At 42.6% G+C, this 17,819-nt stretch overlaps 2 protein-coding genes across 4 annotated transcripts in view; one reads left to right on the top strand and one right to left on the bottom strand.

Moving 5' to 3' along the window:
- Nucleotides 1–1,116: 1,116 nt before the first annotated feature.
- Nucleotides 1,117–10,843, top strand: pdcd2 (programmed cell death 2). Its single transcript, XM_072581618.1, has 5 exons — nucleotides 1,117–1,676; nucleotides 7,449–7,580; nucleotides 8,632–8,747; nucleotides 9,229–9,342; nucleotides 9,849–10,843. The coding sequence occupies exons 1-5, from the start codon at nucleotides 1,172–1,174 to the stop codon at nucleotides 10,008–10,010; spliced, it is 1,029 nt and encodes a 342-aa protein (XP_072437719.1). The 5' UTR covers nucleotides 1,117–1,171; the 3' UTR covers nucleotides 10,011–10,843.
- A 471-nt stretch (nucleotides 10,844–11,314) lies between these two features.
- nup133 (nucleoporin 133) overlaps nucleotides 11,315–17,819 on the bottom strand; it is a 69,584-nt gene continuing 63,079 nt past the window's right edge. For all 3 annotated transcript variants that reach the window (XM_072581615.1, XM_072581617.1, XM_072581616.1), the window contains exons 23-26: nucleotides 16,184–16,264; nucleotides 12,396–12,472; nucleotides 11,880–11,965; nucleotides 11,315–11,573 (exon numbers count right to left, since the gene is read on the bottom strand). In XM_072581615.1, the coding sequence (XP_072437716.1) occupies nucleotides 11,437–11,573; nucleotides 11,880–11,965; nucleotides 12,396–12,472; nucleotides 16,184–16,264 (381 nt within the window). In that variant the 3' untranslated portion in view covers nucleotides 11,315–11,436. The remainder of the gene's footprint in view (nucleotides 11,574–11,879; nucleotides 11,966–12,395; nucleotides 12,473–16,183; nucleotides 16,265–17,819) is intronic.

Genomic DNA, 17,819 nt, shown 5'->3' with positions numbered 1-17,819 from the left:
CTCAACGGCTAATCAAACTCCTTCTTGAAATCAGATAATGCTTTGGCCTTGACTGCTTTCTATAGTAGTGAGTTCCACAGGCTCTCCTCATCTCAGTCCTAAATAGCTTTTGTTGCACCCTTAGATTGATTTTCCTGGGTCTACCCTGTCTAGTCCATTACATCCTTCCTGTGGTGTGGTGTCCAGATTGGCTCTCAGAAACAGATGTTGGTACTAAGCTCCTCAAGTCTGTTCCACCAATCAATGAGATCGTGGCTGATCTGTAGCTTAACAAAAGAGAAGGACAGCCTAGGAACTGGCCCTCCAAACTTGTCCTGATTATCATGCCCTAACTAAAATAAGAAACCTTCTACCCTTATTCAGTCCGTATCTTGTTCTTCTCTCCCTATTCCCGTAACCATCCAAATGCCTCTTAAATGTCACCAATGTGTCTACTTCTAACTCCTCTTCTGGTGGTGTGTTCCAGACTCCCACCATTCTGTGTGACAACCTCCCGCACACATCTCCCTTAAACTTGGCCGCTCTCACTTTGAACCTGTGTCTCCTTGTAATTGAAGCTTCAATCCTCGGGAATAAACCCTATCTCTGCCTCTCAGTTTTATAGACCTTTATCAGGTCTCCTTTCAGCCGCGGACTTTCCAGTGAAAACAATCCTGGTCTTTCCTCATCGAGTCTGGATGGTGAACCTTCTCTGCACACTCTCCAAAGGGAAATGCTCAGTATCAGAAAACAACTCCTGGGAGGTATTATAGTCCAACATCTGGAAGGACTCGACATTTATCGGGAGACCCTGACAGACAGTCAGTATCTGGAGGATTAGCCCCCGGCCCCCGGCCCGGCCCAAGGCCCCCGGCCCCGGCCCCGCCCAAGGCCCCCGGCCCCGCCCCCGCCCCCGCCCCCGCCCCCGCCCCCGCCCAAGGCCCCCGGCCCCGCCCAAGGCCCCCGGCCCCGCCCAAGGCCCCCGACCCCCCGCCCCCCCCCCCCCGCCCCCGCCCCCCCCCCCCCGCCCCCGCCCCCGCCCCCGCCCCCCCCCCCGCCCCCGGCCCCGCCCCCGGCCCCGCCCCCGGCCCCGGCCCCGGATCGACTGTTCTCGCGTCTATTTCTGGGGGAATCTTTAGGAAGACGGATACGTTCCCGGAAGTGACGTAGATTGGAGGCACTGGGCCTACCAATGGCGTCAGATGGTGAAGCCTCGGCTCCGGTTGAGTTGGGTTTCGTGGAGCCGGCGCCCGCGGCCAGGCTACTGAGCTCTCAATTCCCCAGTAAAGTGGGCGGGCGGCCGGCGTGGCTGAGCCTGCAACTCCCGGAGCCCGAGCGGCTGCGGTGCGGCGGCTGCGCGCGGCCGATGATCTTCCTACTGCAGGTGTACGCGCCGCGGGGCCGCGCCTTTCACCGCACGCTCCTTGTCTTCTGCTGCGCGCACTCGCCCTGTCCGCGCCGCCGCTTCGCTGTTTTCCGGAGCCAGCTTGGCCGCGTCAATGAGTTCTACTCGCCCGAGCCCGAGCCCGAGCCCCAGGAGCCGCCGCCCCCGAGGCCGGGCCTCCGTCTCTGCCGCGTCTGCGGAGCCTCCGGACCCAAGAGCTGTTCCCGCTGCCGCTGGGCCCATTACTGCGGGAAGGAGCATCAAAGCCTGGATTGGAAAGCGGGCCATCGAGAGGCCTGTGGCCAGGCGCTGGGTGAGTGATGGAGCCGCCAGTAACTAGCGGTAAACTGTTGCTAAACCTCTAACTAGCTGTAAACTAGTTACTAGGAGTAAAGCGGTAATTATTAGTAAACTCGTAACTAACTGGAGACAGAACCAGGTTGTGTTGAAGAGGAAGGAGTTGAAATACTGAATGGGACAGAATTTGTAAAGTGATATTAAAAAGGGCAGCTGATGAATCATTGGAACTGGATTTGTCCACAAACACTGACCAGCTGCACCAGAGAATCGCAGATACCACAAAACTACTGTAAAACAAAACAGGTGCAAGGCCAAGCCCAGCAACTACAAGTCAGTCAGTTTAACATCAGCAATGGGGAAGCTCGATAGAAACAATAATCCAGGACAAAATTAATCCACACTTAGACCATAAAACATAGTTAAAAATCACAACACCAGGTGATTTTAACTTTATACACCCCAGTCCAACACCAGCATCTCCAAATCATAACCATAAAACATAAGCTGAATGGCCTAATTTCTGCTCCTATCGAATCTGTTCTGCCATTCAATCATAGCTCATAAAGTTAAAAATCACACATGTTATATAGTCCAACAGGTTTAATTGGAAGCACTACCTTTTGGAGCACTGCTCCTTCAGGTGGTTGTGGAGGACATAATTGCAAGGCACAGAATTTATAGCAAAAGTTTACAGTGTGATGTAACTGAAATTGTACATTGAAAAATACCTTGATTGTCTGTTGAATTCAACATCTGTTCGAATACCATGATAGTTTCACTTCTTTATGTGTAAATCACAAAACTTTTTTTAAAAAGTTGCATTCTCAGGTTAACTGTAACAATTGGTGTTAGCTAGACAATATGTTGAAGGTGTTAGCCCCCTGTGTACTCTGTCTGTGCCATGATGTTTAGATTGATTCTAATCTAAAAAGTGAGATAAGAGGTTTACATGAATTCATGCAGTTTTTGAGCAAAGTACAATGTAACTCTAAGTACAAATTCACCCCACAAATGTAAATGTATATTTGTGCATGTGGATCTTTGTGTCTAGTGTGCTTCCAATTATAAACCTGTTGGACTATAACCTGGTGTTGTGATTTTTAACTTTGTACACCCCAGTCCAACACCAGCAACTCCAAATCATAGCTGATAAATTTTTCAACCCCATTCTCCCCCTTTCTCCCCATAACCCTTCATACTCAAGAACCTATCTCTGTCTTAAATATACTCAATGATCTTGCCTCCACAGCCTCTGTGGCAATGAATTCCATAAATTCATTACTCTGTTTGGCTTAAGTAGTTCCTCCTTATCTCCTTTCTAAAAGGTTTTTTCTTTGCTCTCAGGCTATGCCGTTAGGCCCTAGTCTCTCCTACCAATGGAAACATCTTCCCAACATCCACTCTGTCCAGGCCATTCAGTATTCTGTATGTTTCAATTATATCCCCCTTATCCTTCTAAACTACGTCAATTATAAATCCAGAGTCTTCAAATATTACTCATATGTTAAGCTTTTCATTCCAGGGACCTCCTCTGAACACACTCCAGGGCCAGTACATCCTACCTGAGATATGGAGCCCAAGTGACTGTGGAAAGCCAGCTTTTATAGCCACCCCCAGACCATGTCCCCTGTTGTCCTTATCCAATGTGGCCTATACATGACATCAGAGCAACAGTAACATGATTGATTCTTAACTACCTTCTGAAATGGACTAGTGAGCCACTCAGTTTAGGGGCAACTAGGAATTAGCAACAGATGCTGATCTTACTATTGATGTCCTGATTTCAGGAAAGAATAAAACAAAAGGGTGATCTGAGAGCTTCTTTGAGCAAAGTCCAAATGGTCTTCATCCACAACCGTCCTCTTCTGCCTGGTTAAGCTTGTTCGGTTTCACTTTCCTCAACTTTATATAATACCTTGCCCAGTACTCACTCTGAACCGGAAAACCTCATTTTTGCCTCTAATTTGCATCCTTTCTTCAGTTTCTCCTGGTCCATTTTCAGCTCTTCCTTTTGTCAACTTCTCTGTTTCATTTCTGATGATAGCCTATCAACTCATACTCATTATATGTCCAATGACTACCACAGTCACCTTGACTACACTCTCTCAACCTCCTCCTCTAAGGATTTATTGCGCCTGCCACACAGTGTATTTAACTCTTACATTTAGCAAAAGAATTGTGAATCAACTCTTCATAATAAACAATAATGTGATTTTGGAGAACATTTGTAGCTCGTGTTCTGGATCAGATTGTAAGTTTGCTGATTGAGCTGGTAGATTTGTTCTCAGGCATTTCATCACCACGCTAAGTAACCTCATCAGTGACCTTCTGATGAAGTGCTGGTGTTGTGTCCTGCTTGCTATTTATCCTTCTTGGTCTGTTGTGGGTAGTGATAACACTTCCGTTTCTTTTCTGAGAGGTTGGTAAATGGGGTCCAAATCAATGTGTTTGTTAGTGGAATTCTGGTTTGAATGTCAGGCCTGTAGGAATTCACATGCGTGCCTCTGTTTAGCCTGTCCCAGGAAGGATGTATTATCCCAGTTGAACTGGTGTCCCTCTTCGTCTGTGTGTATCGATACTAGTGATAATTCGTCAAATTCAGGTGTGTAATTGTAGGGTTTGCAGCTACCAGGTTTGTTGCAAACTGTCTGGTAGCTGCAGCCCGTCTAAAATCAGCAGCATGTTGAGTAGCGCAGTCACTTTGGTCAAGGCTGGTTTCCATTTCCCAGCATGCTTTAGTCCTTTGAGTGGCCCATATGGCCACAGATTCCATTCTGTTCTCCCAGTTCACCTACCTCTGTCTGCTGTTCCCATGACCAAATGTTCCACAACAGCACTTAGAGTCATGCAGCACAAAATAGACTCTTCTGTTGAACCAGTCCTTGCTGAACGTAATCCCAACTAAATTAATCCCACCTGCCTGTTCCTGGCCCATATCCCTCCAAACCTGTCCTATTCACGTACTTATCCAAAAGGATTGGACACTCTGGCAGCAGGAAACATGTTTCCGCTGATGGGTGAGTGCCGAACCAGAGGGCACAGCTTAAAAATATGGGGTAGACCATTTAGGACAGAGATGAGGAGAAACTTCTTCACCCAGAGAGTGGTGGCTGTGTGGAATGCTCTGCCCCAGAGGGCAGTGGAGGCCCAGTCTCTGGATTCATTTAAGAAAGAGTTGGATAGAGCTCTCAAAGATAGTGGAATCAAGGGTTATGGAGATAAGGCAGGAAGAGGATACTGATTAGGAATGATCAGCCATGATCATATTGAATGGCGGTGCAGGCTCGAAGGGCTGAATGGCCTACTCCTGCACCTATTGTCTATTGTCAATTGTTTTTTCCCTCATGAGGATTGCTCTTCACCTCGGATGAGGGGAGCCTCCAGTATGACTGCCACATTTCCTGTACTTCTGCTCTTACCCCTTCTGTTTCAGAACCGTTGGCTTCCCCTTGTCCTCACCTTCCACCCCACTGGCCTCCTATTTCAAAGGATCATTTTCTGTGACTTCCAGCAAGATGCCACTATCAAACACATCTTCCCCTTCCTCCTTCCAGCTTCTGAAGGGATTGTTCCCTCTGCAATACCCTGTATCACTCTTCAATTACTCCAACATCCACCCCCATGCCATACAAGTTCCCTTCCATCCAAGAACCCAACCCTCCTTCCGATTACTTGCCTACCTATACACTGCTCACAAAGTGGTCTGCTCTATCCTGGGGAGACTGGACAAGTGCAGATTGGATAACTGCTTTTCCAAACATTTCTGCTTAGTTCACAAGTGTAACCTTGAGCTTCCAGTGTCATGTTTTAATTCTGAGTCTTGTTCTTACATTAATCACTGTTATCAGACTGTTCTAGTCACTTTCAGGAACAGCAGGTTTTAGGAGCAGAAGGTCATCTTCCAACTAGGCTCTACAGCTGCCTGAATTGTAACATTTGAATTCAACAATTTAGATTATAATCTCAATTCCCATTTGTTTCTTCTCATTTATATGTATTGGTTTTTCCTTCTTACTTTGACACAGAATTGCACCTAGGAGAAGTGAGGACTGCAGATGCTGGAGATCAGAGTCAAAAAGTATGGTGCTGGAAAAGCACATCCAGTCAGGCAGCATCTGAGGAGCAGGAGAGTCGTCATTTTGAGCATAACCTTTTCATCAAGAATGTCTGATGAAGAGCTTACGTTCGAAACGTTGACTCTCCTGCTCCTTAGGTGCTGCCTGACCAACTGTGCTTTTCCAGCACCACATGTTTTGACACAGGCACATCTTCTCAGATTTTGTCTTGTCCCATTACCCCTGCTTTTGACCCTGGAGAACTAACTCTTCTGTCATTCAATCCCTCCTGCCCTCTAGCCCATCACAGGCCAGCTAAGATTGTTTTTATCTTGTCTCACCCACCTCTTGCATCTCGAGCTTTTCCCAGTTCTAATGGCAAGTCACAGACCAGAAATGACAACTGTTTCCAGCATTTTTAGTTTTTAAAGTAACTATGTTAGGTTTTTCTTGGGGTAACAGAAGGCTGTCATGACCAATTTGAGAAGGTGTGCTGACACTTGACCTGATCTACTCCCAGGGTTGTCACAGAAGTTAAAGACTTAATCAAATTACTTCGTCTCCAATTCTCCTGCCTGATGATTTCCGGTTAACAAAAAACACTGACCATATTTATGCATTTAACAAGAAATTACAATGTATTAAAAACAAATCCTATCTACCCACAGACAAACAAAGTATGAATTATCAACTTAAACTAACTTATAACTCTACCTCCTTTTCAACACCTACACATGCAGACTGACAGACTAAAAGTGTAGATGTTATGATTGGAGAAAAAAAAATGCAGTTCAAATGCACTAGTCCACAGGATTAAGGTGATGTCCTTTTGCTACTTTAGATCTTTATTTCAGATTTCCTCAGTTCTTTACTGAAGACACAAGGTAGTTGACACATTAATTGTTTTGTCTGTAGGCCATAGGCAAGAGGCAGCAACTTATAGGTAAATGGTGAGCGATATTTAGTGATCTTCCAATTTCTTTTATTGCTTACCTGAAAGAAGGAAAAGGATGTTGTCTTTTTTAAAAAAATAATTTGGAGGCTTTCTGCCACTGTCTTGTTCACAGGCTATCCACCTGCTCAGGAGCCAGAGAGTAGTTGTCACATTGAGCAGTCCTGACTGGGGGGAGGGGAAGAGTCAAGTTATATCTGGGCAAACCTGCTTTTTTCTGAACATATGCCTGTGAAGCCAATGAATCCAGTATTCTCCTCCACCACCATGTAGATATGACTCTCAATGTGTTCCAGTAAGTTCAACATCTCTTTTCTCAGTTTCCTTGGTCCAAAGCAGCATACACTTCCTAATTTGGTCCACAATCCAAAAATAGAAAAATAAAAATATATGATCTTGACAAGGGTGATAAGACTAAATCTGTTCATACATTGTACAAGGATTTATAAAAACTCCCCCAAATTTGTGCTGTGTTCATTATATCCTGCTCTGTTAGCACTCTGGGTCTCTAAGCTTCTTGACCATTTTCACAACTCACTGAGCTAGCATTTCTGAATTATGGTGAGAGGCCAGCAGTGATAGGAGTCAACAGATGTATGCAAACAAATTCTGAGTTACCTGCATCAGTACCCAGATGTTCATCTCCATTCCAGGAGATTCTTCTGTGAAAGCAAGGGAGTGGGGAATCCTAGATTCCTCCCTCAGGAGGACCAACATTATCCAACCAGAGGCTGTGGCCAATTCCTTGGGTAGTAGTGTTGTGTTTATTCCTTTGCAGGTAAAGCAGGTAGTTTGTCTTCCCTCAACATCCTTTTCCCAGAGTTTGAACTGGTGATGGAACTTGAGGACTCTGAGGACCAGGAGCGAGAAAATGTGACATGTGGAGAGCCACTGGTGGCAGCAGACCATGGTAAGTAAAAGTTGTATTAGCAATTTATTTGAATAATTGCCTGTACTCTCCTTTGGGATCCTGTCAAGTTAAAGTTAAAAATCACATAACACCTGGTTATAGTCCAACAGGTTTATTTGGAATCAGTAGCTTTCGAAGCACTGCTTTTTCAGGTAATTGTGGAGTATAAGATTGTAAGACACAGAATTTATAGCAAACGTTTACAGTGTGATGCAATTGAAATCATATATTGAAAAAGATCTGGATTGTTTAAGTCTCTCATCTTTTAGAATGACTATGTTGGTTGCACTTCTTTCATATGTAAATCCCAGAGCTTTCTTTTTAAAGTTACATTCTCAAGTGAACCTTAACAATAGATGTCATGTCAGCTCAGATAATGCATTGAAAGTGTGAGGCTGTCTGTGTCCCAATGTTCAGACTTATTCTATTTCTAAAAAAGGGATTTACAGAGTCTTATGCAGTTTTTGAGCAAAATAACATAATTCTCCAAGTACAAATTCACCCCACACACTTATGTGTGTTCAACTAGATAAAAAATCTCAGGCAGAGCCTTTAAAATCAAATATGGCTTTAAACTAGAAAAGAAAGAGATCAGAACTTGTTTGTGTTGGTAACTTTTTATTGTTTTGTAGCTCAAAGTCTAATTTCCAACATTAAATGACTAGTTACTGATAGCCTTCACTAGAGTACAACAGCAATTATGGCATAGATTTATTGTTTATAATTTGTTCTTGCTTGATACAAGTTTTGTTTTAAATTCTAACTCTCGTTTAATATGTAATGATAAATAAAATACCCTAAACTGTTTGAGACCCGAAAGATGCAGGAAGGGGACAAATGAGTAAAGAATTAAAATATTTCTCCTAAACCTGCGCACGTTCTAAAGTTATATCCAAATTCTGGGCGATAAGTAATTCAGCTGGAGAGTATTTTCACTTGTTTTGAGTTTTGTTTCAGTCTTTGAATAGCAGTGACCCCAAACACTTAGTTAGGGAAGTAGCATAGAGGATTGATGAGTTCTGGTAATAACGTATGTCTCTCCTGTTTTGAGATTGTGTGACTGAGGGCCTTGCCCAAGAGGAGCTGGAGGCCATGGCAAAACATGAGTCAAAGGAAGACCGCATCTTTGCAAAGTTTAAGAGGAGGATAGCACTTGCGCCTGATCAGGTACATATGTTCTGTACTGTTTTCTTTCCTCTTGAGTTTGGTTACAATACAGAGCAGTAATCTGTTACACAGAACTGAGGCACAGTAGTTTTATCAATTACCAAATGTGCACCGCGTGCTTGACACTGCAGGGGTTCAGTTCATTTTGAGTACGAGATCAGTCATATCTGAGCTATAGTTCTTGCCTTCCATTTGCTACTTTCTTTGAGTGTCAAAGTGGAGGAATTTCAATAAAAATAATTTGGCACAAAAACATTTCAGCCCATCATGCCTGCAGTGGCTGTTTGAAAGAAAGACTCCCCCATTTGGTGCTGATGCAGGAAGTAGAATACTTTATGGTAAGGTGAGTTTGAATTTCATGATCCTATTTGAGTTTAGAAATGTTCAACAGCCACGGGTAATGAATTTGATTTCACTTGAAACAACAAGGTGGAACTTTTTTGAAGCACAGAATGCACATCTCTATCGTTCCTTGTTATAGGTGTTGCGTTACTGCAGAGGAGGAAGCCCATTGTGGGTGTCTGAGGAGAATGTTCCTTCCGATGTAGATATCCCCAGCTGTGCATGTGGGGCCAAACGTGAATTTGAATTTCAGGTATGAATTATTCTGTTGACCTTATGCAGAGTTCTGTCCAGTGATCCTAAAAAGTTTAGAAGTTTGACTCTTGTACATCATAATGAGTTTAGTGGCCATTCCAAGTGGTATTGGATAACTGATTGCTGTGATTATTGGTAGTTTTCTAAGATGGTGCTTTGACACACATCTAATTTCACTGTGATCACCTCTTATTCTTTCAAACTTATCCTGTTTTGTTGAATCTGTCCTCACAGGACAGTCCGCTTATCCCAGGAATCAGTTGTTATATTGTCTAAGGTGAGCTCATGTATTGTTGGGTAAGGAGACTAAAACTGCACCATCTGTAAGGTGTAGCTGCAGCTAGCCATCTTTACTGCACATTCCCTAATGATAAAGACTAACACATCATTTGATTTCCTATTGGCTTGTTGTACTTGAGACAGCACTAAGTTAATAGCAATAAGAACTTGTGCAATGTGTGAAGTGAACATTAGCCACTAAATTTTCACTTTTACAATTTTCAGGTAATGCCACAGCTTCTGAACCATCTCAAAATGGACAGTTTTGGAGAGAGTTTGGACTGGGGAACACTTGTTGTTTATACCTGTGAACAAAACTGTGACCACGGCAATGAATACAGTGCAGAATTTATCTGGAAACAGGATTTTTCTGTGGATCACCTGTGATTGTTCACTGCATCTCTATCTGCTTCTCTTTTAATTAAGATATTTGCTAAAAAAAATGTAAGGTACTGTACAGACTAATGAATCAGTAATCTCCCCCCCCCACCATTGTCTGTGATTTAGGCAAAAAAGATATTACATTTTAAGGGGCATGAAAGATCCTGTGCCAGGTCAAGCTACTAGTAGAGTTATTGAGTTTTGAGAAGATTTGTAGCTCAGGTTGAGGTTCTGGATGTAGGTTTGCTCACTGAGCTGGAAGATTAGGTAACACCTTTAAGTAAGCCCACTTTCTATTTATATATTTGGGTTTTCTTGAGTGGGTGATGTCACTACCTGTTTTTTTTCCTCAGTGGGGTGGTAAATTGGAACCAAGTCAATGTATTTGTTGATAGAGTTCGAGTTGGAAGGCTATGCTTCTAGGAATTCTCATGTGTGTCTCTGTTTTGCTTGTCCTGGGATGGATGTTTTGTCCCAGTTGAAGTGCTGTCCTTCCTCATCCATGTGTAAGGATGTTGTTTTGTGGCTAGTAGATGTTCATATATCCTGGTGGTTAGCTTATTGTCTGTTTGTCCAATGCAGTGTGTGTTACAGTTCTTGCCTGGTATTTTGTAAATGACATTAGTTTTGCATGTTGTCTGTACAGGGTCTTTCAAGTTTATTAGCTGCTGTTTTGGTGGGTTTGATGCCAAGGGATGTGAGTAGTGTGGCAGTTATTTCCAAGATGTCTTTGACGTAGGGGAGAGTGGCTAGGGTTTCAGGATGTAGAGTTATGATTCAACAAGAGTTGAAGAACCATATTTATTTGTAATAAATAGTCACTCCTATTCATACAGAAACCTGGTCCATGGTTTCTTCTAACCTGGTGCATGCAAATTGTTCAAGTATATAACAGCCCTTTCCCGGATGTCTATGCCGACATTGCATCTGTACTCACTGTAGAGACCAACTACTCACTTGCAACCTCACCCAAATCTTCTGGCTCCACAGTTTGCCACCTCAATCCTTCAAGGGCTTTATTCTCTCTCATATTACAGGCAAGAGTGTAACCAACTTCCAAAATGCCTTTTGATTTTAGAGTTCTTTATTACAAACAGGAAAATTAATTACCATAGGTTTCCTTTTATAAATATCCCCATTTGAAAGAAGCATTTGAGTAGAAAGAACCAGTTTTTAAAAAAATGGGGTCAGTGACTCGGCTACTAAATACTTTGCCCATCAGACCAAGATGCCTTATTCAATCCTACATTAAACAGACCCCCATTCAGATTGGAAGCAGCAAGTTTGTGACCTTTGTAAAATTAAACAACTTTCATAAGCACAAATTAATTCATTTATTTTATACAAAAGTTTAAACATTGTCAGGAGCTACAGAAAAAGCAACCTGCAGGAGTGAAGAATCTTAAAAAATAGGCTGATAACACAGAACAAATCAGGATTGTAGTTTAACATAATGTTCATAGATTGCTTGTAGAAGGAACTCAAAATAGGAATTAGATCTCAGGGTTACGAGATACTCTGACTTTAGCAAGTCCTTCACTTCTGGCAAATAATATTTCAGCTGAACTCCTAAAAATGAAAGATATTTGAAAATAGTAATCAATACACACCAGTCTATCAAGATCAACAAAACGCAGTTGATTAGAGGAAGGATATTACAGCTCTTACAGCCATTCAGGACCTGGCTATAACCTCCATTAGAGACAGTACAGCATACTAGCCATCTGATTGAACAGAAACATATTGCATCATATGGATGAATTAATAATAAAATGAGACTGGGTATATACCCATATGCACTTATCACAAAGCACTTGATATTAAATACTGAATCAGAACAAGCTGTTTCAAGAAGCAGTTGAATATATCACTCACCTTCATCCATGAGCTTTTTAATAACCTTTATCAGTACAGTTTCCTTTGCAGCTTCAATGGGATCATCTTTTGCATCAAAAGACCAACTGCGGAAAAACAAGACAAGCAGAACGTTCTCTGGTGAGTTATCAATTCAGAGTTGAAGAATTGCCAAAGGTTGGTGATAGCTAACCCATGACAACAGCCAGCATGTGAGTAATTAACCACATCATCATCAGGAAAGATTCCAACCAAAAAGTTTGTTTTCATTAACAATTTACAAATATCTTTAAAAATTACACTTGCAACTCACCACGGGAGCTAAGAACATTCATTGGAGGTTGTATTTGTAGTGTGCTTCACCATAGAATGGGAGATGGAAAATGAGGACTTAAGTGATTTGGCTATTCCTACCTCTCATTGTTAGCTTGCAGCATAGTATAGATAATTAAACAACATTACTGTGTTTGTGAATAGATAACTGTTCCTTTTAATACATACATTGGGATGAGGATAGAGAAACCAGAATGCACTTACTTGTCTCTCTGAATAGCTTGGCAGAAGATTTCCAGTTTCAATGACTCAATGTTAGTAGGAGCCTCTAGACCCTCCTCCTTCAGACAGCAAACAGACAAAAAACACACTCAGAACATAGAACATAGAACAATACAGCACAGAACAGGCCCTTCGGCCCACGATGTTGTGCCGAACTTCTATCCTAGATTAAGCACCCATCCATGTACCTATCCAAATGCCGCTTAAAGGTCGCCAATGAATCTGACTCTACCACTCCCTCGGGCAGCGCATTCCATGCCCCCACCACTCTCTGGGTAAAGAACCCACCCCTGACATCTCCCCTATACCTTCCACCCTTCACCTTAAATTTATGTCCCCTTGTAACACTCTGTTGTACCCGGGGAAAAAGTTTCTGACTGTCTACTCTATCTATTCCTCTGATCATCTTATAAACCTCTATCAAGTCACCCCTCATCCTTCGCCGTTCCAACGAGAAAAGGCCGAGAACTCTCAACCTATCCTCGTACGACCTACTCTCCATTCCAGGCAACATCCTGGTAAATCTCCTCTGCACCCTCTCCAAAGCTTCCACATCTTTCCTAAAGTGAGGCGACCAGAACTGCACACAGTACTCCAAATGTGGCCTAACCTCAGCTTCCAAAATAATTCAAGAGCTGCTATACATCTGTCCCAGGAAATAACAGTATAAAGCCTCAGCCGGATGTTCTCCTCCAAATGTACAATATTCTCATTCCACATGCCTGTCCTGTTCCCATTCCCTGTTTGTTTACTTCAACAAACTATTCCTGCATTTTTTCACTGCCTCTCTACCTACATGCAAATAAAAACACCTGCTCACTTTTAAGTCTCACAAGGTTATATTGACGTCCCTTGTTCTAATGCTCTTATTACTAATCAGTTTCTTTCTATCTACTGGAGTCAATTTTAAGTATTCCCATAAAAAGACCCTCCAGATTAAAAAAAAGTCAAAACAAAGATAACCTGGAGCTGATTGAGGATGTTCAGAGAAAGTTGGTGAGTCAAAAAAGCTTCATTGATGCCATCAGGACTGACTCAGTCAAGCAAACACTAAACATAACTTATTAGGCAAGAAGGGCTTCTTGCTGAGATATTTGTATCATCAATAGTCACCGGTGCAGTGCCAGAAGACTGGAGGTTGGCAAATGTGGTATCACTATTTAAGAAGGGCAGTAAAGACAAGCCAGGGACCTATAGACCAGTGAGCCTGACCTCAGTGGTAGGCAAGTTGTTGGAGGGAATCCTGAGGACAGGATGTACATGTATTTGGAAAGGCAAGGACTGATTAGGGATACTCAACATGGCTTTGTACGTGGGAAATCATGTCTCACAAACTTCATTGAGTTATCAATCTTCTTTTTTGAAGAAATAAGAGGGCAGAGTGGTGGATGTGATCTACGGACTTCAGTATGGCGTTTGACAAGGGAGACCGATTAGCAAGGTTAGATCTCATGGAATACAGGGAGAACTAGCCATTTGGATACAACCAGCTCAAAAGGTAGAAGACAGAGGGTGTGGTGGTGGAGGGTTGTTTTTCAGATTGGAGGCCTGTGAAGTGTGGAGTGCCACAAGGATCGGTGCTGGGTCCTCCACTTTTTGTCATTTACATAAATGATTTGGACGCAAGCATAAGAGGTACCGTTAGTACACCAGATGACACCAAAATTGGAGGTGTAGTGGACAGTGAAGAGGGTTATCTCAGATTACAACAGGATCTGGACCAGATGGGCCAATGGGCTGAGAAGTGGCAGATGGAGTTTAATTCAGATAAACGTGAGGTGCTGCATTTTGGGAAAGCAAATCTTAGCAGGACTTATACACTTAATGGTAAGGTCTGAGGGAGTGTTGCTGAACAAAGAGACCTTGGAGTGCAGGTTCATAGCTCCTTGAAAGTGGAGCTGCAGGTAGATAGGATAGTGAAGAAGGCGTTTGGTTTGCTTTCCTTTATTGGTCAAGAGTATGGAGTACAGAAGTTGGGAGGTCATGTTGTGGCTGTACAGGACATTGGTTAGGCCACTGTTGGAATATTGCATGCAATTCTGGTCTCCTTCCTATCGGAAAGATGTTGTGAAACTTGAAAGGGTTCAGAAAAGATTTACAAGGATGTAGCCAGGGTTGCAGGATCTGAGCTACAGGGAGAGGCTGAACAGGCTGGGGCTGTTTTCCCTGGAGCATTGGAGGCCAAGAGGTGACCTTATAGAGATTTACAAAATTATGAGGGGCATAGATAGGATAAATAGACGAAGTCTTTTCCCTGGGGTTGGGGAGTGCAGAACTAGAGGGCATAGGTTTAGGGTGAGAGGGGAAAGATATAAAAGAGACCTAAGGGGCATCTTTTTCACTTAGAGGGTGGTATGTGTATGGAATGAGCTGCCACGATGTGTTGGAGGCTGGTACAATTGTGACATTTAAGGTGCTTTTGGATGGGTATATGAATAGGAAGGGTTTGGAGGTATATGGGCCGGGTGCTGGCAGGTGGGACTAGATTGGGTTGGGATATCTGGTCAGCATGGACGGGTTGGACCAAAGGGTCTGTTTCCATGCTGTACATCTCTATGACCCTAAAAGACAAACAGAGGTGGGAAAATAGGAAGAAAGGTACAGAAGTTAAAACATTATGACTCTATACTAGTTTTGAAGAAAGCTTTCAACACAATGCTCTCCAATGAGAGGGCTTATAGGACAAAGTAAACAGTTGCTTGCATCCAATAATACTGGATATCTTAGCTCCTAAAGAAACAAGACTTCAAAACCCAATTAAGTTTGTCCCCAAAATAGAAGGAATGTTGCATCTCCCTGGGTACAGCATCTGCCTTCCAGATACTGTAGAGGAATTCTACAGAGCTCTAGTTGGTGGTCACCTTCACAGGTCCTGCCTGATTCAAACAAATTGCCACACAGCAATGACAAGGTAACTTGAATGAGAATTTTGATACAATTAAACTAAGTGTTTCTATAAACCAAATTGCACTTTGATTTTAGCTGAGGTTTCCTTAAATTGGCTTCAAGATTCCCTGTTATTCCCCTTTCTGTAGTTTGTTTTATTTGGGAAAGAGGAGTAAGCGAGGGGCAGAGGTAGCACTCCAGTACATAAATGTTTTTTTTACCCTAGGTAACATCATCGGAGAGGTTAAAAAAAAAATCAGCTACAAGAAACTACACAGAGTGATTGTTTGGTATTACAGAATTTAAATATTGCTAAAAACAAAAATAAATTTTGTCAAAACTTTGTCTTCTTATCCTCAGGTCAATTCTTAAGAATATCAATTCAAAGGGGAAGGAGAAAATAATCAGCATTTACACTGGGAGAGGGAATGCTGATTGATTGACAGGGTGCTGCTTGGCTAATACACCAGGTGATGCTGATTAACAGTTGCCACGCATGGTTTAAAATGTTAAACCAGGCAGTTTGAATATGATTGTCAGGGCATTGCTAAGAAATAAACCAGTGAATGGTTGTCAGCTATTTTGTTTAATTGAAGCAGGTGCCATCTTCATGTTTCTGTTGTAATGAACAGGGGCCCTTTGCATTAATAGAGAATTGCAGAAGCTTTATGTCCAGAATTTTTCAGATTTTCCAGAATCAGTTGGGCATTTCAGGAAGGAACAAAATAAAAGAAAAGCTAATAACTAACATTTCAAAATGAATCAGGTCACATGCTAAAACATGGAGCAGACAGAACACCAAAGTACAATGAAATTTATTATGCTTCTACTCAAGTTACATCACTTGTAATGTTACTGTTAGCCCAGTCAGTTAACACCTGTACCTTTTCAACAAATTCCAGGAGATCAAGTGCCTTCTTGAAATCATATTCATTTGCTTTTATGTTGTCATCACTGATGTAAAGCTGCAGAAAATGGATATTAATTTGATTACTAACAATTGATCATAACTTTAAAATGTCAGTCATGTGATGTAGGGGTAATTTGCTTGGCCAACAACTTATAGCTCATTCCAAACTGCTCAAGAGGCAGCGGTTAACAGAACCTTCTTGAACTGCTCCAGTCTATTTAGTGTGGAGGTACCAGTTTCAGTGGGGAGACAATTCCAGGATTTTGATACAGGAACACTGAATGAATGATAATATATTTCCAAGTCAGGATAGTGAGCGGCTTGGAGGGTAGTTTGCAGGTGGTATTCTAATGTATCTGCTGCCCTTGTCCTTCTAGTTGGAAGTAATTATGCGTTTGGAAGGTGCAATCCAAGGACCTTTGGTGAATATCTGTAGTGCTGATAATACTGAGCATCGGGAGTGAATGCTTGTGGATGTGGTGCCAATCAAGTGGGCTGCTTTGTTCTGGATTGAGCCTTGTAGATGGTAGAGGGGGTCTAGGGAATCAAGAGGAGAGTTATTCACTACAGGATTCTTTGCCTCTGACCAGCTCTTGTAGCCACTTTTATATGGCAGATCCAGTTGACTTTCTGGTCAATGGTAACGCCAGGATGTTGCTGTCAGGCATTCAGCAACAGTACTGCCATTGAGAGTCATGGGGCAATGGTTCGATTCTCTCTTGTTGAAGATGTTCATTGCCTGACCCTAGTGTAATATTCATATTATTTGCCATTTATCAACCTAAGCCCAAATGTTGCTCATATCTTGCTACATGTAGAAACAGACAGCTTCACTGTTGGAGGAATTGTGAATGGTGCTGAATTTTGTGCAATCAGCAGCAAACTTTCCCATTTCTGTCTTTCTGATGGAGGGAAGGTCATTGGTGAAGCAGCTGAAGATAGTTAGCAGAAGTGGGTACTGCGGATGCTGGAAATTAGAGTCAAGATCAGAGTGGTGCTAGAAAAACAACAGGTTAGGCAGCATCCGAGGAGCAGGAAAATCAACATTTCGGGCAAAAGCCCTTCATCAGGAAGACAGTTGGGTCGAGGAGACTACCCCAAGGACCTCGTGCAGTGATTTTTGAGAGCTGAGATGACTGACCTCCAATAACCACAACCATCTTTCATATATCTATATTTTTCCTCTTGGCAGTGGGATCAATAACCAGGGATCACAAATTTAAGATAAGGGAAGGAATATTTAGAGGGGACGGGAGGGAAAAATATTTTCACGCAGGAATTCTACCTTTCAGGGTGGTACAGGCAAAAACCCTCAACTGTTTTAGTATTTAGATGTGCAATGCCAAGAAATACGAAGCTATGGGCAGTGCTGGAAAACAGGATAAGATTAATCAGCTGGCTGTTTTGGACTGGGACATTGGGTCCTTTTCTGTGCTGTAGATCTGAATCTGTCACCAGGTATGTCACCACCCAGCAGAATATTTTCCCCCCTCCCTGATTCCCATTGATTCCACAGGGTCCTTGATGCCACACAGTTGCTCAGACCATTACAAAAATAAATTCCTTAATAGGGATTTCTGGAGGCCTGACAACAATGCCCACTATCACCA

This window comes from Chiloscyllium punctatum, chromosome 11 (genome assembly GCF_047496795.1).
Source record: "Chiloscyllium punctatum isolate Juve2018m chromosome 11, sChiPun1.3, whole genome shotgun sequence".
NCBI classification, from domain to species: domain Eukaryota; kingdom Metazoa; phylum Chordata; class Chondrichthyes; order Orectolobiformes; family Hemiscylliidae; genus Chiloscyllium; species Chiloscyllium punctatum.
The sequence above is the reverse complement of the archived record's forward strand: the minus strand, read 5'-3'. Positions and strand labels throughout refer to the sequence as shown.